The sequence below is a fragment of the Fundulus heteroclitus genome, chromosome 6, assembly GCF_011125445.2.
Source record: "Fundulus heteroclitus isolate FHET01 chromosome 6, MU-UCD_Fhet_4.1, whole genome shotgun sequence".
Taxonomy (NCBI): Eukaryota; Metazoa; Chordata; class Actinopteri; order Cyprinodontiformes; family Fundulidae; genus Fundulus; species Fundulus heteroclitus.
The window spans coordinates 15,522,224-15,541,230 of record NC_046366.1 but is presented as its reverse complement, the minus strand read 5'-3'; the positions used below and the strand labels follow the sequence as shown (position 1 = coordinate 15,541,230).

The 19,007-nt window shown below is 38.9% G+C and overlaps 1 protein-coding gene across 3 annotated transcripts in view; it reads right to left on the bottom strand.

The window, feature by feature from the left end:
• Positions 1-3,893: 3,893 nt before the first annotated feature.
• The window catches only part of tnn (tenascin N), a 72,427-nt gene continuing 57,313 nt past the window's right edge, over positions 3,894-19,007 (bottom strand). For 2 of the 3 annotated variants that reach the window (XM_036138163.1, XM_036138164.1), the window contains 8 exons: positions 17,518-17,781; positions 14,047-14,177; positions 12,244-12,382; positions 12,001-12,152; positions 10,452-10,548; positions 10,141-10,305; positions 9,386-9,549; positions 3,894-5,172 (listed from right to left, as the gene is read on the bottom strand). In XM_036138163.1, the coding sequence (XP_035994056.1) occupies positions 5,020-5,172; positions 9,386-9,549; positions 10,141-10,305; positions 10,452-10,548; positions 12,001-12,152; positions 12,244-12,382; positions 14,047-14,177; positions 17,518-17,781 (1,265 nt within the window). In that variant the 3' untranslated portion in view covers positions 3,894-5,019. The remainder of the gene's footprint in view (positions 5,173-9,385; positions 9,550-10,140; positions 10,306-10,451; positions 10,549-12,000; positions 12,153-12,243; positions 12,383-14,046; positions 14,178-17,517; positions 17,782-19,007) is intronic. The other variant, XM_036138165.1, reaches the window with a different exon arrangement.

Below are 19,007 nucleotides of genomic sequence, written 5' to 3'. Positions count from 1 at the left end.
CGTCAAGAGGAGAGGAGACAGGTAAGCTAATGTTTTGATATCCTCTCATAACATCAGTTAAATCCCAAACATTACAAAATTAACTGACCAGCAATCTAATCACAACGAGCCAACGGCCAGTATGTTTCTGAATCAGATAATTCATCAGCCTACCTTCCATAAGTCGCCGCTGCATGACTGAAGGCTTTCCCTGGAGCCGCAGCATCAGAGCGCTCTGAGGTCTCGTAGAGCCGATTGATGCAGTCAGAATCCAGCAGCGTGAACCTCAGACTAGTTTTAGCTTGAACGGACATCAGCCTCTATGAATACCAGGTCATCCATGTTGATATTTATTAACACCGATCCAACTCTTTCACTGCGGAGGTTTGCTTCGGTAAAGTCGCACAGCAGAGCCGTCCGCACCAAGTAACGACACAAAACAGGTTAAAATGTCCTCGTACGTTATATGAGGCCACTTCTTTGTATCATCCACTCACTCATGAATAGTTTGAAGCTGTGGCCCTGACCTGCCACTTCGATTGCTCTGCAAGTTTTGACACTGTTGCCGCGACAGTTGATCATTTCAGTCAAACTAATGTTATTTGGCCGAGGGAAGCGCTAAAACGGAAGTGCGGCACACACTAACGGAAGTTGGACAGACCTTCACAAAATAAAAGCATATATATATATATATATATATATATATATATATATATACATTTTCTGACTCGCTTATCCCTCATGGGGTCGCGGGGGTTGCTGGTGCCTATCTCCAGCGTTTTATATATATTATAAAGAACACAATAAAGGATGCCAGTCAGGGCTGCTTTATGTTGTCGTATTGTATTTAATTATATGTTCTTTAAATGGGTTTATTTTATACTTTTGAGCTTTCATTGCCCTAAGCAACCACCTATGTGACTCTGCCTAAGACACTTTCTTTTCATTTATTGATGTATAAACTGCTTTCAACATCTAAATAAGGATACCAAAATTAATAATAAAATGGTAATGTTCAAAAATATCACAAAAGACAACATAATTCCATTAAAAAGAATGTGCTAAGGAAAATTGAAAGCCCTTGGGAACAAAATTAATTTCCTTTTAAAAAGACAAGGTTCGTTGATGGCACAAAGGTGCAAAGAAAGCTGGTTACAGAGTGTGGGTGCCACCACTGAAAAGGCCTGGTCATCCCATCGGTTGAGCTTGGTCTTTGAAACATCCAATAAAAGCTGACTTGATGACCTCAAGGACCTGCCATGCACACACACTCTTAAAAGTTAATGGAGTCTAGGTGAAGTGGCTGTGTCTTTGATTGTCTGTGGAAGTCAGATATTGGAAGCTCCTCCAGCATCACACGAATGTTTAGAAGAGCCAGACGATCACACACACAATAACAGGAGATGCAATTTGTAGAAAAGGAAGCCAAAATACAAAAACGAACCGCAACTGGAGCAGAGGTAGACGAGCAGCCACACACACAACTGCACCATCTTTACCCATTCCCACTAAGTTCTGAAAAAAAAAAAAAAAAAACTTGGAAATGTTGACTTTGACCTTGTTGATTTGTCAGAATTGCATTTTGCTTCATGGTACAATTTCTAACGGTAACAACTCTATCTCAAGGTACTTTAACATTGATTAATAATCCAAACTATTAAAAATGAAAGACACATTTACCAGGGATGTAATGCTTATGCACGCTGGGAACCCGAAATTCAAACAGAGTTCAGTTATTTCTTAAAAAGGGTTATTTAAGAGGACGAAGATGACAGGTAGGCAGTAATGGCTGGTGATAATAGGAGATTACAGAAGCAGGGGGACCAGGTGATCTAGGCAGGGGCAGGCAGTGACAGAGTTGACCAAATGATTTTGGCATGAGCAAGCACATGACAGAAGCGGGAACGGGCAGAAGACCAGATGATGCAGACAGAAACAGACTTGACCAGATGATTCAGATGAGTCCCCAGCGAGGGCTGAGCACCGCAAAGTCCACAGGAGTAACCCAAAGCAGGCAGCGCACACAAGCACTAGTGAGACGACTAGTGAGGGCAGGGTGAGAACAGGTCCACAGGAACAGCAGGCTGGGCAACACGAACAGGACAGAGCGCATGCAGGCAGCATGAAGAGAGGAGAGGGGTTCTGGCAGGGAGTGGTGAGTGAGGCAGATATAGGTACGCGGAGGACCTGGTGCAATGACTTGAGGATAATTGGGGGCAGCGAGATTACACTGTTTATGGAGAGTGGACGGTGACTGAGATGGACATGGAAATGGGAAAGATCCATCAGTTCAAAAACACAAACAAAACCCCAAATTGTGACAAGAGAATGTGTGTGATATCAAGAAAGCATCTGAGTTGAGAAAAATGTTGCATTAGGGTTAAGGCTTACAGTAATTTCTTTCCAAGCAGAAAAAAGCTTGTTTGCCTGAGGTGAGAAGGACTAAACAAAGTTCTTTCTAGCGAGGACATTTCACACTTTGCAAGAACTCAAGTGCAGAAGTCCTGGGAAGTCCCCAAAGGTCACTCCTGATGTAATTTTGTTTTTGCAGAGAACATATTTCTCTTTTCTTGCTGAGCAAGTAAAGGCCTTCACAACCGCATTGTGGTGAAAGACTGTGTAATATTTAACTGGTGTGCAAACACAGCAAATATCACTTAAATAGTGTCAGTTTATGATATAGTTCATGTGGCTTTATGTCCTGGACAGCCCAGAAGTGGTGGGGTAATTGGAGGATGGGGTCCATGGGGACTGATTTGTTACTAAATTGCACAGCTATTTCTGTACTCTGGGCAGGTCTTGTAATTCTACATCTCCTGCCCAGAATAATTCTACATTGAACAGTAGGGCTCCTATATATTCTGCAATAACGATAACAGCGACGACATGTGCCTATTTCCGTCCATCTCATTGGCACTTCCATTACTCTGTGACCTTTAACGTTCTGAGCGATGTCGTTTGTGTCCATTGTGAGCATCTGCTGCCATGAGACTGTCAATGTTACATCAGCATGTAAAATGCAAGTTCATAACACATGGAATATTGTTGACCAATAATTACTCCTGTCCAAACACAATGTTATTATTGCACAAACTGATATTGTAGTGAAAATATATTCTCAATATGTTGCATTCCTTTCTAGATACTTTAAACCTTCATTTAGGACCACCTGGAACTTGAAAAGCACAATAAATAGACTCATTAAACTTGTATTGAATTTTTCCACAGTAAGTATTGATGCTTTAAAATGCATTAAATATATTAGATTTATCAAATCTTTGCAAAAATACCAAAGGGAATCGTATTTTTCTGGAAATTCTGGTATAAATCAATTTATCAATCTATTTGTCCATCTAGATGAGTGCTTCCTAAACATAAAAGTGTGTGGGGTGGGGGGGGGGGGGGGGCTATATGGTCTTTGTTGGGGGTTGTGGTGGGGGTGTTCGGTTGTGTATGAAACAGGAAAAGGACTCTCCCAGGCCACCAATCAAAGAAGAATCACCAGTGAGCTGGGTTCACAAAGAATGTTTCCCAATCTTTGATTTAAACTTAAAACCACATCACTCCATCAGTGTGAAGATACACTAGGATCCTAACAACAACAATGGTTTGCATTTGTCCCACAGCAAAATGAACAAATATTTGACAAATTAATCATTGATCTTGTATTTAACACACACACACAGCCACTAACGTTATGTTAGGATGTCAGTGGCCTAGGCAATGATTGTCCATTACCAAACTCCAGATGAGGTTTGTCAGGGTCACACTTTCTTACTGCAGAAAAAACCCCTAAAAAGAATCACGTCTTTGCTCGTTAGTTTCTCCCAGGACTATTCCTGAACCTTACAGAGGAGTGAAAACCACACATTGCAACATTTGACTTGTTAGAGATTACGAAAAGAGCAATGAACTCATATTTTAAAAAAAGATTTATTTGTGTGAACGGTGACACTACAGTGAAAAAGAAATTATAATGTCAGCGTAACAATATAATTAGTAAGGAAAATATTTATATTCAGGTTCTGATCTGAAAATTTTCAAAGACTCTAATTAACCGCAAAGAAATGTATAAAGTCCAGCAACTGCAAATGCATTCTGGCAAATATGCCGAAAGGTTGATTTATGTGCTCTGTGTCCTTGTCACATAAGCTGTGCTTGAGATAAAAGTGTTAAGAAAATCTAATTAAGCAAAGTAGAAGCCAGGGCAACATTAATAGCTTCTGTCAACTTTCCAGATTAAAAACGGGAGTTTGTTCGCCCGGTCCTCGAGAGCGGCACAAATAAATGTCATTGTTATTGACATTTGATGCGGACACGTCACATTGATTGATATGAGCTGTCCCCCATCATATGAATGTAAAGCAGGAGCAATTTGGCTATTCGAGGCTGCAATCAGTTGTTATTTTCTGGCTGCTGTCATACCAGCTTATGTGATGTGACAGTGTTAGATGCACAGTGGCAGCATAATCAATAGAGTAAGGACACATGTTTCAACAGCCAACAAACGATCCAATTATTAAACACACAAGTCATGGTGTTGCCTTTTTGTTAAGGCTAGAGAAAATTCAGCCACAGGTAAACTTGGTTGCTGCTATAACTTTAAAAGAGGGTTAGGATTAATACAATAATAAGAGAAAAAAATCTTTATGTGGCATCGTCTTTTTCTGTTAATACTCAAGTTGTCTAAAAAGACAGTAAAACATGATATTCTAAAGTTACATGGTATTTTTATATATATATAAGTAATGCGATGCTGTTCAACCCCACAATTTCATGGAAGTTATTTGTTGACCATTTTTCCACAATCACACCAAACCTTGGATTTCTGATTTGCTTACAAAGAGATAATAAGTTACTATGGATCATATCTAGTTGCTTTAGATATTTTCTTGTTTTCGAAAAAATTATACAAAAGTCAAGGCAAACATGTCTGCAAAATCCTTGTGTGGTCAGGTCTATATCAACATATGTACAGAAAAACCTAAATCTAGTGTGATCAAAAGGTTGATGGCGCAGACCGCTTCTGCGGCCATTCTCCTATTTCTTGTGGCCATTTGAAGCTCTGCTCTTTCTCTCCCTGGCCATCAGAGATCGCTTTTTTCTGCTGGACACCACTCCCACAGGTCGGATCTTCATCTCGGTGAAGTCGAGGGATGTTAGGTGGCCCTTCCACGGCTCCCAGTTGACTCCCTGACAACAAAACAGAACATCAGGAGAAGAACGAGCTGGAGCGGCGAGGACGGATAAAGGTAGAAGAATTATGAAGAGGGGAAAAGCAGAGAACAGAGAGAGTCAGAGCCACAGAAAAGGAAAGTGGCAGGACAGACAAGCAGAATGAGACGAAAGTAATAAATACCAGCCTCAGGGTCCATATCATGTGAGTACAAACCTGTTTTGACTGTTATTGCATTTTGGCAGCAAACACCGCAGCAGCGATGCTATGGAATCTTGACAAAAGGAGAGAAATCCCCTGGCTTGTTTTGAAGTGTCCATCTCTCTAAGACTTAATAACTGTTGTTGTTTCCCCATCAGCCTACTGACAAACACTGATGTTTTATAGCTAGCTCTAGAAATGTGTTTTCTTATCAACTGATGATGGATTCTAGCTATTTCAGGTTTCCTCCAACAACCCAGAAACCTTGATTGCTGCTGAAGAAATAATCTTGCTAAGCTATTTTTTTTTCTGTCGTTGAGTAAACATAGTCGTAAAAACCACAATATGTTTTCTAATCATAGGTTAACGATATTGCTTTAAAACCCGTAGCAGAGGTAGCAGTTACTAAGTTACTAACAAAGTTGCGTGTAAATATCAATCAGTCAATTAATCATTTTATTCACTCTATTTAACAATTTCATCATTAATTCCTAAACACATTCTGTTACAACACTTACTATACACGAGTGAAAAGGGAACAGGAAGAAGAAAAATCTTGTAAAAAAAAAAAAACTGCCCCAGTCTCAATAAGTCCACAATAGATGTTTCAAGGCCATATACATTAAATTACAATATAAGTTGCAAACAATATGTCATTCTCCTCATTATTCACTGAAACTGTATAAAACTTAATCATTTTTTTCTTATTAAGTCTTTTGAATTGATTTGCTTTAGAGCATTTTTTTAACTCCCCATCCAAACTTGGTTTGGATGAGGAGTTAAAAAAAATCCTCATCCAAACGAGGAAAATAGTTCCATAATTTTACACCATGTGCTGAAATGCACATTTGTTTTAAAGTAGTACGATTTTACTTTTGAACTCATACTTCCTTCTATTATTTCTATCATTTGAGTTTAAGACAAAGCATTTTTGTAAATTAATTGGCAGTAGTATATTTCTGGCTTTAAACATAACTAATAACATTTTAAATTAACCAAGTCTTTTAGTTTTAGGGTATTTGGTTTAATAAACAATTTGTTAGTACTGTATGTTCTCTAGCATTCAAGTTGTATAAAATTCTCATAGCTTTCTTTTGTGTCACAAACAGAGGTTGATGTTAGTTTTATGTGTTGCTCCATTTCTCTATACAATAAGTCAGATATTTAAGTCTTGTGTGGAGAGTTTGCGGAGATAAATAGTGTCGTCAGTGGTTATTGGCTGTCCTAGTGAATTCCTGTAAAAGTCTTCAAATTTATTCTTGTAGCAGAAACAGAACAGAAAAAGGAAAAAAATAATCTTTTCTTTCACAGACCCAGCAGTGACATCAATTATTGGAAGCCCTGATGGGTTTTCTAAGAAATTTTAGCCATTTAAACTGTGACTAACAAGGCTGGAGGAGGATTTGAATTTATTTTGTCAGCATGAAAAGTGAGAAAATTGGCAAGGAGATAAAAAAATCTCAAAAGATTTAATCTTCAAAGATTACCATTAGAGACTTGCAGCAAATCTCCAGAACAACCACCAGAAGCTGTTTGCATACATACTGGTGTCATGATTTAGGCTTTTGTTTGCTTTGCTTTGGACTTTTTCTGGACTTGTCCTATCAGCCTGTCTCCCCTCAGCCACCAGTCATCAGCCAATCAGCTGAGTCTCCCTCCAGCCACCACTCTACTCTAGATCAGCTCCACCTGCTGCCACTAATTAGTCAAATCACCTCACCTGTGCACCTGTCTACATATACCTGCTTCAGCCAGCTCATCCCTGCCTGAACGTTTCTCTTCTTCTCTAGTGTAATGTGCCCAGCTTCTACCAGTTCCTATATGATCAGCCAGCTGGACTCTTCAGATAAAAGTTGCCTGTGTCTGCATGCTGCAGTGTTCAGCCTGTTTCCCTGTGAGTTTAAGCCCCTTGCTCTGCTCATTCTGGTGGTTCCCCGGTCCACACCACCCGTTCTGGTCTATCACTACCTGCATCCTCTGGTCTCCTGTTCATCCCTGCCTATCTGCACCATCAGCCATAACTCATCTGCCTAGTCTGGTTCTGCCTGCCTGCCTCACCTGGCATTACTCATTCCCTCACAATAAGCCTTTTTAAGAAAACGTAACTCTGTGTCCGGCTGAATATCGGATTCACCAGCATCATCCATAACAACTGGTTGTTCGATGTCAGAAGAAAGCAGTTTTTGGCCGATCCGATTAAAAACTTTAACATCTGGAGTGTGCTAAACCACTCATGCTTTAATTGTAGATGTGTGGTTTAGTCAGATGACGCTAAGACTAAGCTTTTTGGAGACAAACACTTAAAGGTATACTATGCCACCGGGGTTGATTTTTTTCCAGCGAGGCTTCCCCCAGAGAGCGAAAGTAAAAGTGCACTGTCATAAAGATGCTCAGCTGTTCTGGTTTCTCCGTCAAGCCAGGCGCGGTTGTTTTGAGCTTAGCAGACAGGCGAACGCAACGAAAAGTCGAAAAAAAACAGCAGTACAAACAATGACTAACACAGTGAAAGTATGAACATCAGGGTTTCCCGCAGCGCTGTCTTGGCAAGGCGGCCGCCTCGCCAAACTCACGCTACCGCCTCGCCAACATTCCAAAAAAAATAAATTATAATAAAAATAAATAAATAAATAATAATAAAAAACTCAATATGCTTGCATGTTTATTTGACGTTAACACGCGGTTCTTTGTTGTTGCTTTCGCGCGTGCATATAGTGAATGGCAGGGCAAAAACACATGGAGTTCTCGCCGTAAAGCAAGACCGACTCTCGCGGTCTTGCACGAGACTTCTGAGCCTGTGGTTGCGGGCCGAGGGCTCTTGCAATTGCAAGTACGGTGTTTCCCCCACAGACCACCAGGGCGGCCGAGAAAACCTTTGTTCGACCTGAAATGACTCATTTAATCATCCAAAACGGTATGGAACACATTAATTAACTGAAAAATGTTGCATAGTATGCCTTTAAGGGGAGTCAGCAATGAAACAAGGTTGCATACATGGTGACGCTTCCCATGCCCACCGTTAGGTATGGTGGAGGATTTATTATGCTGTGGGTCTGATTTTCTTCCAAAAGCCATGCCAGAGTGCATGTTAAGTCCTTAAAATACCAGGGTCTTTTACATAAAAATTGATGTTCACTTGGTGAGAAAACAGAAATGTTCTCATTGGGTGTTTCAGTACTATACTGATCCAAAGTATGTGCCTAATTCAACACAAACATGCTTCTCCACAAATAAAATGAACCATGTTGTATGGCCATCTAAATCTCCAGAAACGGATGAGGTAGACATGTGGAGGGATCTGCAGAACAAAGCAGAACTCTAGATGATTTAGAGAGATTGTGCAAAAGATATTTTAAAATACTCCTCTATATTCAGTATTTCAACCCAGAACACATGCAGTTCTAATGAGAGCAATAAAAAGATCACAAATAATCCCTGGGAATAAATGCACTAAAATTAAAAGTAGATTTATTTATGTTATTTATTTCAGCGTGATATTATGCTTCTACAAAGGAATAGTAATTTTAGGACTTTTAACACATCTTTGCAAGGGGTGCAAATACATGTGAGGGTTGCTCTGAATAGTGGAATTATAGAAGCTTTAAAACTATAAACCTTAACAAGATATTTAGCAACTGCTAAAAGCTGCTTAACACTAATGATGAATAAGACTTGCTCCAGTATAGCACTATTTCTGCTTTCTGATCCTGCTTTCTCAGGCCTCAATTTGAACAAAATAAATGGAAACAAACGACTTAAAACATATTCGCAGAAAGAGCAACGTAAAAAAATAAAATAAAATGCATATATTCCTTAAAACTTCATCCAAAATCATCTTGTACCCAATTTCCCCAGTTTAATACTGTTATCATTTGAGACTAACTAATTGTTGTATTAAAGAAACAACTGCTTTAATCTACTTTACAGAAGCTTGATAAGAACTGACTGGACTCATGGCAAAAGGGAAAAAACACACTTTTAGCCTTTAAAAACCCAGTAAAGAGATGCAGAGCCTTTCCCATGTTTACTCACCAGACTGTGCCTGTTGTCACCCCATTTACCGTTGAGGTTGGCCAAGTGACAGTTTTTGTACCACCATGCTCCGCTGTGGGTCATGGCGCAGTTAGTCAAGGCAATGTCATTATCTGAATCAATGGTGGTCCACGGCCGGCCTTGGTGGTAGGTCATAGCATCACCTGAAAGCCATCAAAAAATAAATAAGTATATATATATATATATATATATATATATATATATATATATATATATATATATATATATATATATATATATATATATGTTTTTGTGAACTGTTTATATTAGCAGATATTCACCTGTCTGTGTATGTATTGTGCGTCATGTTTTTAGGAGCAGAGACATTTATAAAAGTGTGGACATGATTCACTTCTGTTGTACGTGTTGTATCAGCAAACTCTGGATCAAAGTGCACACGGTGTCTCATTTTGTGTCTGGATGAGCAGCATATTCAAATCCCATATGTTTTTAAACCACTTTCTCTTTAGAGCCGCTGTGTAACTTCCCGCAACCTTATGAAACAAATATCTCACACGATGCTGAATTGATATTGCATTATAGTTGGGCTACAAAGTGCTTGAAACCCTTCCATTACTGCCCCCATCTGTCATGTTTCTAAATCTGCCATCACATTCTCAGTATGCATCACTGTATGTGGGTGTTGGGGAAAAAAAGAAAATTACAATTTATGAAAGCAGTGCTTCTAGTTGTCACAGTCCAAGTCTTTTATATGCTGCTACTGTGAGACCAACCTGCTGTCCCTCTGTATTTGCCAATGGCGAGCTTGAACTTCTGTCTGATCGGAGCAATCTTGAAGCTGTCATATACAGCGTAGGCCCTCTCCGAGCCCAGGCCCAAGTCAAACCTAAGCTCATACTGCGTGGGAGTGTTGGTTATCGCATATATCTTATCCAAACCTGTGGGAACAGATGAACAGATGCAGAATTTGAAGGGAGGACATGATGCACAATTACAGCTAATGTGAGCGTGTTTTACAGTCTACAGATACACCTCCCCCGCCAAAATGAAAAAAAAAAAAAAAAAAAAACACCACGTTGCTTACCAAGCCAGAACTCCTCTGTCAAGTTGCCAAAGCCTGCTATATACTGCCTCCAACGTTTCATGAAGTCCAGCTGACCGGTGTTACGGCGCTGTAATACCTGAAATGAGCAAGTACAAGATTTTATTGACAGACGCTGGAATCAGAAAAAGATAAAAAGCAACTACTTGATTGAGTAGAGCTAAAGTTCACGTTCAAATCTGCTGAAAAGGTTGTCCACCATACTGTCTGTGTTGCAACTGGCTTTATTTTGCAGTGAAGAAGTATTTAGGCTTTTACAGATATCTTCTGGTTTTCTTGTATTTCCTGTGTGTGTGTGATATTTATTTTGTACCACTTAAATGTTTCAGATAAAACAAAAGCAGCCCCACTCCATCAACTGTCACCACCATTTTTGACTGTAGTTACAGTATGGCATTCTTTATCTGTGTTATTTTTTTTCCAAACGTAGAGATCTGAAAGTTTCTGGCACAAATTCACCAACTCCCGAGGTGCATGGAGATCTGGTGAAGTGAAGATTCTAGCAACACTTCAGATACTGGGAAACAACTTTATTTGCTGACCGACGTTTCGGCTTTATGACCCTAACGAAGGCCACGAGCCGAAACGTGTTGGCTAGCAAATGAAGTATTTTTCACAGTATCACAAGCGTTGCTGGAATCCAAACATCACCAGCTTTGCCAAACATAACAGGACAAACACCTTCCAAAATGTAGGGATTATTTCTCCCAAAAGTGCCAGGGTTCATCAAGTTGTTTTATAACAAACGTGAGACAGGCCATGTTCATTTTTTTAAGCTTTGGTTTAAGCGTCGGTGCTCTCCCATTAATGTCATTTTTGCCGAGTCTCTGTCTTAATTTTGAATCATGAACACTGCCTTTAAGTGAGAGATGGGTGGTCTTGCTTTTCTTTGTGTTTCTGGGTTCTATTGTTTCCTCCTGGATAGACTGTTGATACACTATTGGACTAATTTTGGCAGGCTGGCCATTCCTCGCAAAGCTGACCACTATTCTGTGTATTCTCCTAGGGTGGATATTTAACTCCCAGAGAGGTCTGCTGGAGTCTCAACCCCTTAGAAGTTCTTTCCAGAGTGATAGATGCTGAGGACTTTGTTTTTTCATCTACTCTTGAAGTTCTTTAGATCAGGACATGATGAGTTACTTTTTAACATCCGCTAGCCACGTTCATGTTGTCAGGCAGATTTGTTTTAAGTGAATTTCCATTAATCAGACCTGGTTGTGGCTTGTGAAATAATCAAAATATGGTCAATAAGGGTGAATTCATGTTTCAACAAGGGATATGATTATATGTTTACAAAGGGCCACATTGGTTTGGATAACTGTTTAGCCTTTAACAAACAAAATCATCATTTAATGTTTTTTTTCTTTCCATTTACTCAAATCATCTCCATCTAATAAAAAATAAAAAAGTTTCATGATTTGAAACATTTAATTGTGACAAAAGAGCCAAGCCAGGATCAAACTTTTTTCATAGGGCTGCTTTACACAATGTGACCAAATTCTGTTTGATCTGTTGAGTCAATAATTCATACCAGCCAGCCGCCTCCATCAGTGGTCATGTCACAGTAAACCTCTATTGGCTTGGATCGATCATTGTTAATGTAGACGGTATAGAGGCCGTTGTTTTTGTTGCCGTTCTTCATTACTTGTTCACAGTCCATAGGGAAGGGATGCTGGGCACCAACTAAAAAAAGCAAAGAAAAGTCATGTTGAAGAATAAAATCTCATGACAAACAGCAGAAAGTTGTTTTGTTTTTTTGTAGAAGAATGTTAACCTGTTTTGAAGGTGGTCTCCACAACTTTACTCCTCTTGCTGCCCCTAAAGGCAATAATGGTGACAATGTACTTCTTTCCAATCTCCAGGTTGGATGCAGCAAAGCTTGTCTTGCTGGCTTCAAGCCTCCTTTCAACAGCCTGGTGAAATAAAGATAAAACATTTCTGAATGATCCTACTGTACACTTGTGTTTTTACAATCTCTACATTGATTATGATCTCTTTGACATGACTATCATCAAGTCAACTGAAGGTTTAATACAATTTGTTTTCATCCATTTTCCACGATCTGTTCATGCAGAAGATTTGTTTCATCTGTGGACACAAGAGGTCAGTATTTCAAAGCACTTAAATTCAATATAATAGTTTTTACAAAACGTTAAAATAAAAAAGAGGTGTCAGGTATGGTATTTAAAAGATTAGAACCATGTATGAATTGTTCCTCATATTCTACTTTTAAGAAATCAGTGGAAATTATTTATCTTCATCACAAGACTCTTTCTCAAAAAGCTGTGATTTTGAACATTCAGTTATATCAACATATGATCACTTAAAAAGGCAAACTGATTAAAAAGCTAAGTATAAAAGAAGCATAATACTACAGGTGAAAATATCTCAATAATTCACTTCAAAACAGTATGTAGTTTGTATATCATTATACCATAATTATACACATAATTATGTATCCCAAGCATCTCTCTATATTTGATGATTATGGCTTACATCTACTGAAAACCCCAAATGCTGTGTTGAATCCAAGCATATTAAAGGGAAGTTGATAACCACAGCCAAGCGGATAGTGAAGTAAGTGAGCAAAGTCCATTCAAGAATTTGGGAAGATTTATAAGGTGTGGTCTGATGATGGAGTCAGAGCTTCAAGAAAGCCCAAACACATTGGCTTTCCCATGGGCTACAATTGTTGCCTCTCTTGTGTTAGACCAGACCCACGATGATAAGTGCCTTACCTAGGGTAAGAAGAAGAACTGGACTATTGCTCAGGGGTCAAAAGTCCCTCTCAGATGAAAGTTAATTTTGCATTCCATGTGGAAATCAAGATACCAGAACCTGCAGGAAGAGGGAAGTTACACAGAAAGCAAGTGGCATAGGGTTCAAGGTAGCGTTCCCACTGCCAGTGATGATGTGGGAAGCCATCTGCTGGTGTTGGTCTGTTTTGCTCTGTCAAGTCAGAGCAGCCGTCTACCTAGAAACGTTCGAACACCCTGTGCTTCACTCTGCTGACAAGCTTAATTTTCCAACAGTAAGTACCTGGTTTACGGACCACTTCATAACTGTGCTTGACTGGTCAGCAAACATGAGCAACCTTAACCCCATCGATGATCAATGGAGACTGGTCAAGAAGAAAACAAGAGACACCAGAGCCAATATGCTGAACTAGATAAAGCAACCATTAAAGCAACATATGATTCCTCAACACCCCAGCAGAGCCACAGGCTGGTCTTCTCCATGCCATGCTACATTAATGGGGTAATCCATGCAAAAGGAGCCTCGACCAAGTATTGAGTACATGCATAATATTCAGTAGTGTTATGTAATAAATATGATTTCCAAGAAAGGGAAATTTTGTCTCTTTTAGCTATTAGCCACGTTCCTTACAAATCGCACATATAAACACTTGAAATGTATTATTTTGCGCTTTACGAATCCAAATGGTATACAACTGAATTACAATTGATGAACCTGCATGCTAAACTGAAAGGATCTACGCTTTTAAGTGGCTTGAAAGGAAATAAGCTGTTTACCTAGTTAACTGAGAAAATGTGAAGTAAACCTCAGAGTTCAGTACCTGCAAGTTTCCGTCTTCGTCTCTATAGGTGAGTATATAACCTTCAATGTCAGCCAGAGGAGGAACCCAAGTCAAAGAAGCTGAATCCAGTGTCACGTCTGAAGCCTTTAGGTCCTTGGGGGAGTCGATTTCTGCAGGGATGCATGCAAATTAGAAAGGATCACAGGAAAATAACACTATTTTATTCCTTTAAATCTCTGCTAATGTCTATATTGTGCTGCCTTTATTTAATTGAATACGCAGCAGAAAAATACTAGAACCCCCCTAAGAAGGTAAGTTTTACTTTTGATACTTTCCATTGTTTTTTTTTTTTTACTAATGTCTTCCTTTTAAAATACAGACTATTCCAATATACTAGCATCACTCCACCAGTTTAACGTAGTTTTTGTGTCGCTTTCAAGTCTTTCTCCACATGAAGTGCCTCGGAAACGTCTGGCATCTGCCTGCTCACTTACAGTTTTTAGATAAGCTGCCAGCTCTGCTTGCTCTTATTGAAATGCTTTGAAAATGTTATTTGAAACACATGCCACAATATTTTGTTTGATGCAATGAGGCGAGCTAAACCATGGGAGATTTGACCTCCCATGGATCAAAAATATTAAAGAAAGCGAATGCATCAAAATGCAACAAAACCATCCCAAACAATTCAGCATTTTTACCCCAGAAGAATTCAAAAGTTCGAGCTAATATCTGTGAGAGAAAAAAAATATTAAAAAAGAACAACGGAAAAAGAACAAAAAGTGTCAAACTGAGCCTTATTGATATCACAGGTCTTAAAATTATCAGTCAAAATAAAAGTCTGATGAAATTTGAAAGAGTTCTGACATTGTGATGGTGCTCTTACTCCACAAATAAATTAACACATGCTTCTCTGCAACCCTGATAGTTTTTGATACAGTAGCTTTTGTGTTTGAAGCCAGCACCATGCTGGTCTGAAGCCACTGATTGAATCGCATAATTTGTGATGAAATGTTTATCGTCAGAAACGCTACCATTTGCTGCCAAATTGAAAAAGATCTAGCTTTCACTAAGCGCTCCCCAGAGATTTTACAGATCATCTGGCGAGCACAAAGATGGCCCTGTTGTGAGCGGCTCACATGTGCAGCCTCTTTTTACACTGAATTATGAGACGTCACCAGTGGCTTGGCCTCGTCTGTGGGAATTATTTCTCGCTAGAAAGGGGGCTTTGTTTTTGACTTTTGTTGAGGAGTTTAGAAGTTTTCTAAATCACAGTTTTTAGTACCAAAGTGTATTAATCACCCTCTTGCTTATAGAATTCCCCAGGAAAGATCACATTATTTGACAATCTATGTTATTCCTGGGAAGAACAAGAACCGTTGAAGTCAGATGTTTACATACACAAGGTAAAAAGACACAAAATGTTCTTTCTCACAGTCTGACATGAATGAAACTGGTTTAGGTCAGTTAAGATTATTATTTGATAATTATTTTATTTTATTTTTTTTGGAGGCACCCCTAGAGATAACCTTTAGGAGAACATCTCAAACCCACTGCCTCCTCATGTAACATCATGAACACGGACAGGAACACATCATGATCAAGCAAGATATCTGGAAGAGAATTGAAGACCTTCACATGTCATAAGTGGCATCTGGAAATTGTATACAAGGTACTGTCAGGCCCTTTGTGTACAATTTCCATCTACCTGAAGGTATCATCTCTTTGCAATTACAGGTAACACAGTAGGAATGTTTTTGGATTAATTTTGTTATGCGTGCCATTGGACTTTCAGTTTTGCGTATAATTTAGTGACCTCTGATGTTTCTTGATAAGTTTAGTTTTTATGCATGTGTTATACTTCATGGCTGCCGTGACCCGCTGTCATTCTGGGCATATTCTTGTAAATAGGATTTTAAGAGATGAAGGTGCTTTGGTGCAAATCATATCTACACTCTAAAAAGACACTGCGGCTCCACCTTAAATGAATTTGCTTCAATTGGTAATAAGTAATTGAACTATGTTGACCCAACTTAATTTATTTACAATTGTTTAACTTGACAACTTATAAACTAAACAAATTAAGATCACCTTAACCAATTTACTTGTTACCAATTGAAGCAAATTCGTTTAGGATGGAGCTGCATTATCTTTTTAGAAAGTACCAACCCTAGAGTAGAAGCAATTGCTCCTGAGTGGAGCAGGTTAAGAGGGTGTCTTTATCCACAGTGAAAAGATTCAGGCACAGACATTTGCTGAAAAGGTCACTCAGCGAGGAAGAAGCTATTTTGCCGTCAGCAACAAAGAGAGCTGGATTACTGTTTGCCGATATACTCATTGACAAAGAGCTTAATGTCCTGTGGTTTTGATGAAACTGAAATTGAAGTCCACCGTTATATATGGAGAAAATAATGGGTAGGTCGCAAGCTTGAGACACCATCACAGCTGTGAAGTACGGAGGAAGAAGCATCATGCTGTGTGTGTTGCTGCGGGAGGGACTGGTGCACCTGACAAAATAGATGGCATCATAAAGCCAGACCATTGTGAGGAAATATTGAAACAATCTAAAGACACCATCCAGGAATTTAAAGTTTGGATCTTCCACTAAGCATACTACCAAATTACTTACAGAGTGGATATAGGACAACAAAGTCAATGCACTGATGTCAACTAACAGAACATTTGTAGGCAGGGGCGAAAAAATGTGTATGCACAAGGCAGTCTACCCCCCTAACTTAGTTACTCTAATTCTATCAGGAAGGTTGGGCCAAAATGACTGATTCAAGTGAAACAGTTTAAAAGGCAATTCCACAAAATACTAAGGAAATGTATGTAAAGTTCTAATACTCAAGAATGTTTTTGAAAATGATCTAAAGATATTTCACATTATTCTGGTATTTGGCAAACAGAAATAATTGTTGTAGTCCAAACTGACCTGAAAGAGTTCATTCTGATTTATTGTGAGAAAGAAAATATGCCTGTTTTCATACAGTGTATGCAAATCTATTTTCAACTGTATACATCTTTAGTCCTAAATTAATTTCTGTATTTTTTTTTAGAACTTTAAAGGATTAAAGGTAATGTGTACAATCTCTGTGATTCTTAAGTTGTGTCTTTTCTTCCTTTCCACCTTGAATTTCTCCAGCAAAATAGCCTACATAACTGTCTATGGAGACTTTATTACCTTAAAATAAATGCCATATGTTCTGCACTTTGACCATCTGGAAATTACTTTTCAAAGGTCCTGAACTAAGATCTGTTTTTATTAACAGAACCAGGAAAAAAATGATATGTTTAAAGCTGAGTAAGTAACAACAGTTGTGCTAAAGGCAGCTTTGTACAGAATTTTCACAGCTACACTAATTATGAACCAAGGGCAGCTGTAGACAAAACAAAACAAGTTTTAATGTGTAAATTTGGCGGAACATAAGAAAAACAATCTGAGCTTCGAGCAATAATGACCAAATGGGTTATTATTGCTCAAAGCTAAATGCCTCGTTATGGAATATTAACCTGTCTCAGCTACTGTTGAAATCTTCCGGGTCACTTTGTCGCCCTTGACGGCCCAGACGTAGACAGTGTAGAGAACTCCAGGCCTTAGCTTTGTCAGCATGTGAGAGGTCGCCGAAGACCTAATGGGGATTTCCTCTTCAAAGCTCTCAGAGGAACTATAGGTTAACATGTAGCCATCAACGTCGGCCTGGACAGGCTCCCATGACACAGTGAAGCTGGACTCCGTTTCATCTCGAGCTAACAGGTTTGCAGGAGCATCCAGTTCTAGAAGAAGATGTTAATAAAGGTTAATGCACTACTCATGCATACTATATCATTCATTATTAGTTCTCTTTATAACTACAAGTATTAGTCCCACAATTCTGAGAAACGATAGACTACAGAAACACAATGCCATGTGCAATATGTCTACATAAGTTATTTTGAATCAGGTTGTCTCATCGTTAACAGCTCAAAATGAGCCTGCTTAAAAAATTAATTACGCAGGTTGGTCAGTAATTTTAACAGCTGCCGTTGCCAAATGGGTCCCCGTGTTGCTGTCTTTATTAGATCCGAGATCAAATCCATTGATCTTTGCCTCTCTGATGGTGCACTGAGGACATGCTGTCTTCCTTGAAAAGACGATTTCAAGAACGTCCAACACTGAGAGCAGAGATGGTTCTAGCAGAAACTGAGACTTTGGACTGGATGGACTGTATCTGGCAGCTCAGGTAGGAATCATCACATTCAGGCAATTTAACTAACTTTAGGAAAGTGGAGCACAATAAATAAGTGACTGTTCTGAATGAGGGCTGTCTACTGTAGTTAAAATAATAAAAAGGTATGGCATTTGGCTAAGACGTAAAAATAAATAATGCAGGGCTCAATCTGTATTAACACTGTCTGGGGCTGTCACAATATCCAGTCAGGAAGAATCTTCAAATAAATCTTGGTCACTGCAACAACAGGGATTAATTAAGCAGCACATAGAAATATTTACTCAAAAAACCCTTTTAAATCTTCATTTCTTCTTTTCATGAGAAAAAAAAATCCAAAGGTGCTTTGACTCAAGATGTAGAAAGTTTCAAATCATTGAAGCTAAAATGTTGCTGGTGTGTAAGACTGCTGAGAAAAGAGGTGGAACTGCAAGCCAAGTTCTTACGGGCATTTTATCCTCCTCCTCTTTCAACAGCTATCTTATCCTGTTCAAATGAGATAAAAGGTACCCCTGGGAATTAAAGTAAAATTGATAGTATACACGACTTGTAGATTAATGAATAAATTGCTACTGACATTATCTCAGAACGTGCAAATGGGGAGGAAGTGTTAGAGTTCTGCCTTAATTCAGTCTTCTGAGGATGCTGCTGAAACGAGCTTTGAAGGCTATAATGGCTGAGATGAACATCTTTTTAAATAAAGCATTCTGAGATAAATTTATCCAACACAATTGAAAGGCACACTGATCTATGGGCACAAAAAAAATGGGCTGGTTTGTTGATGAGCGTGACAAA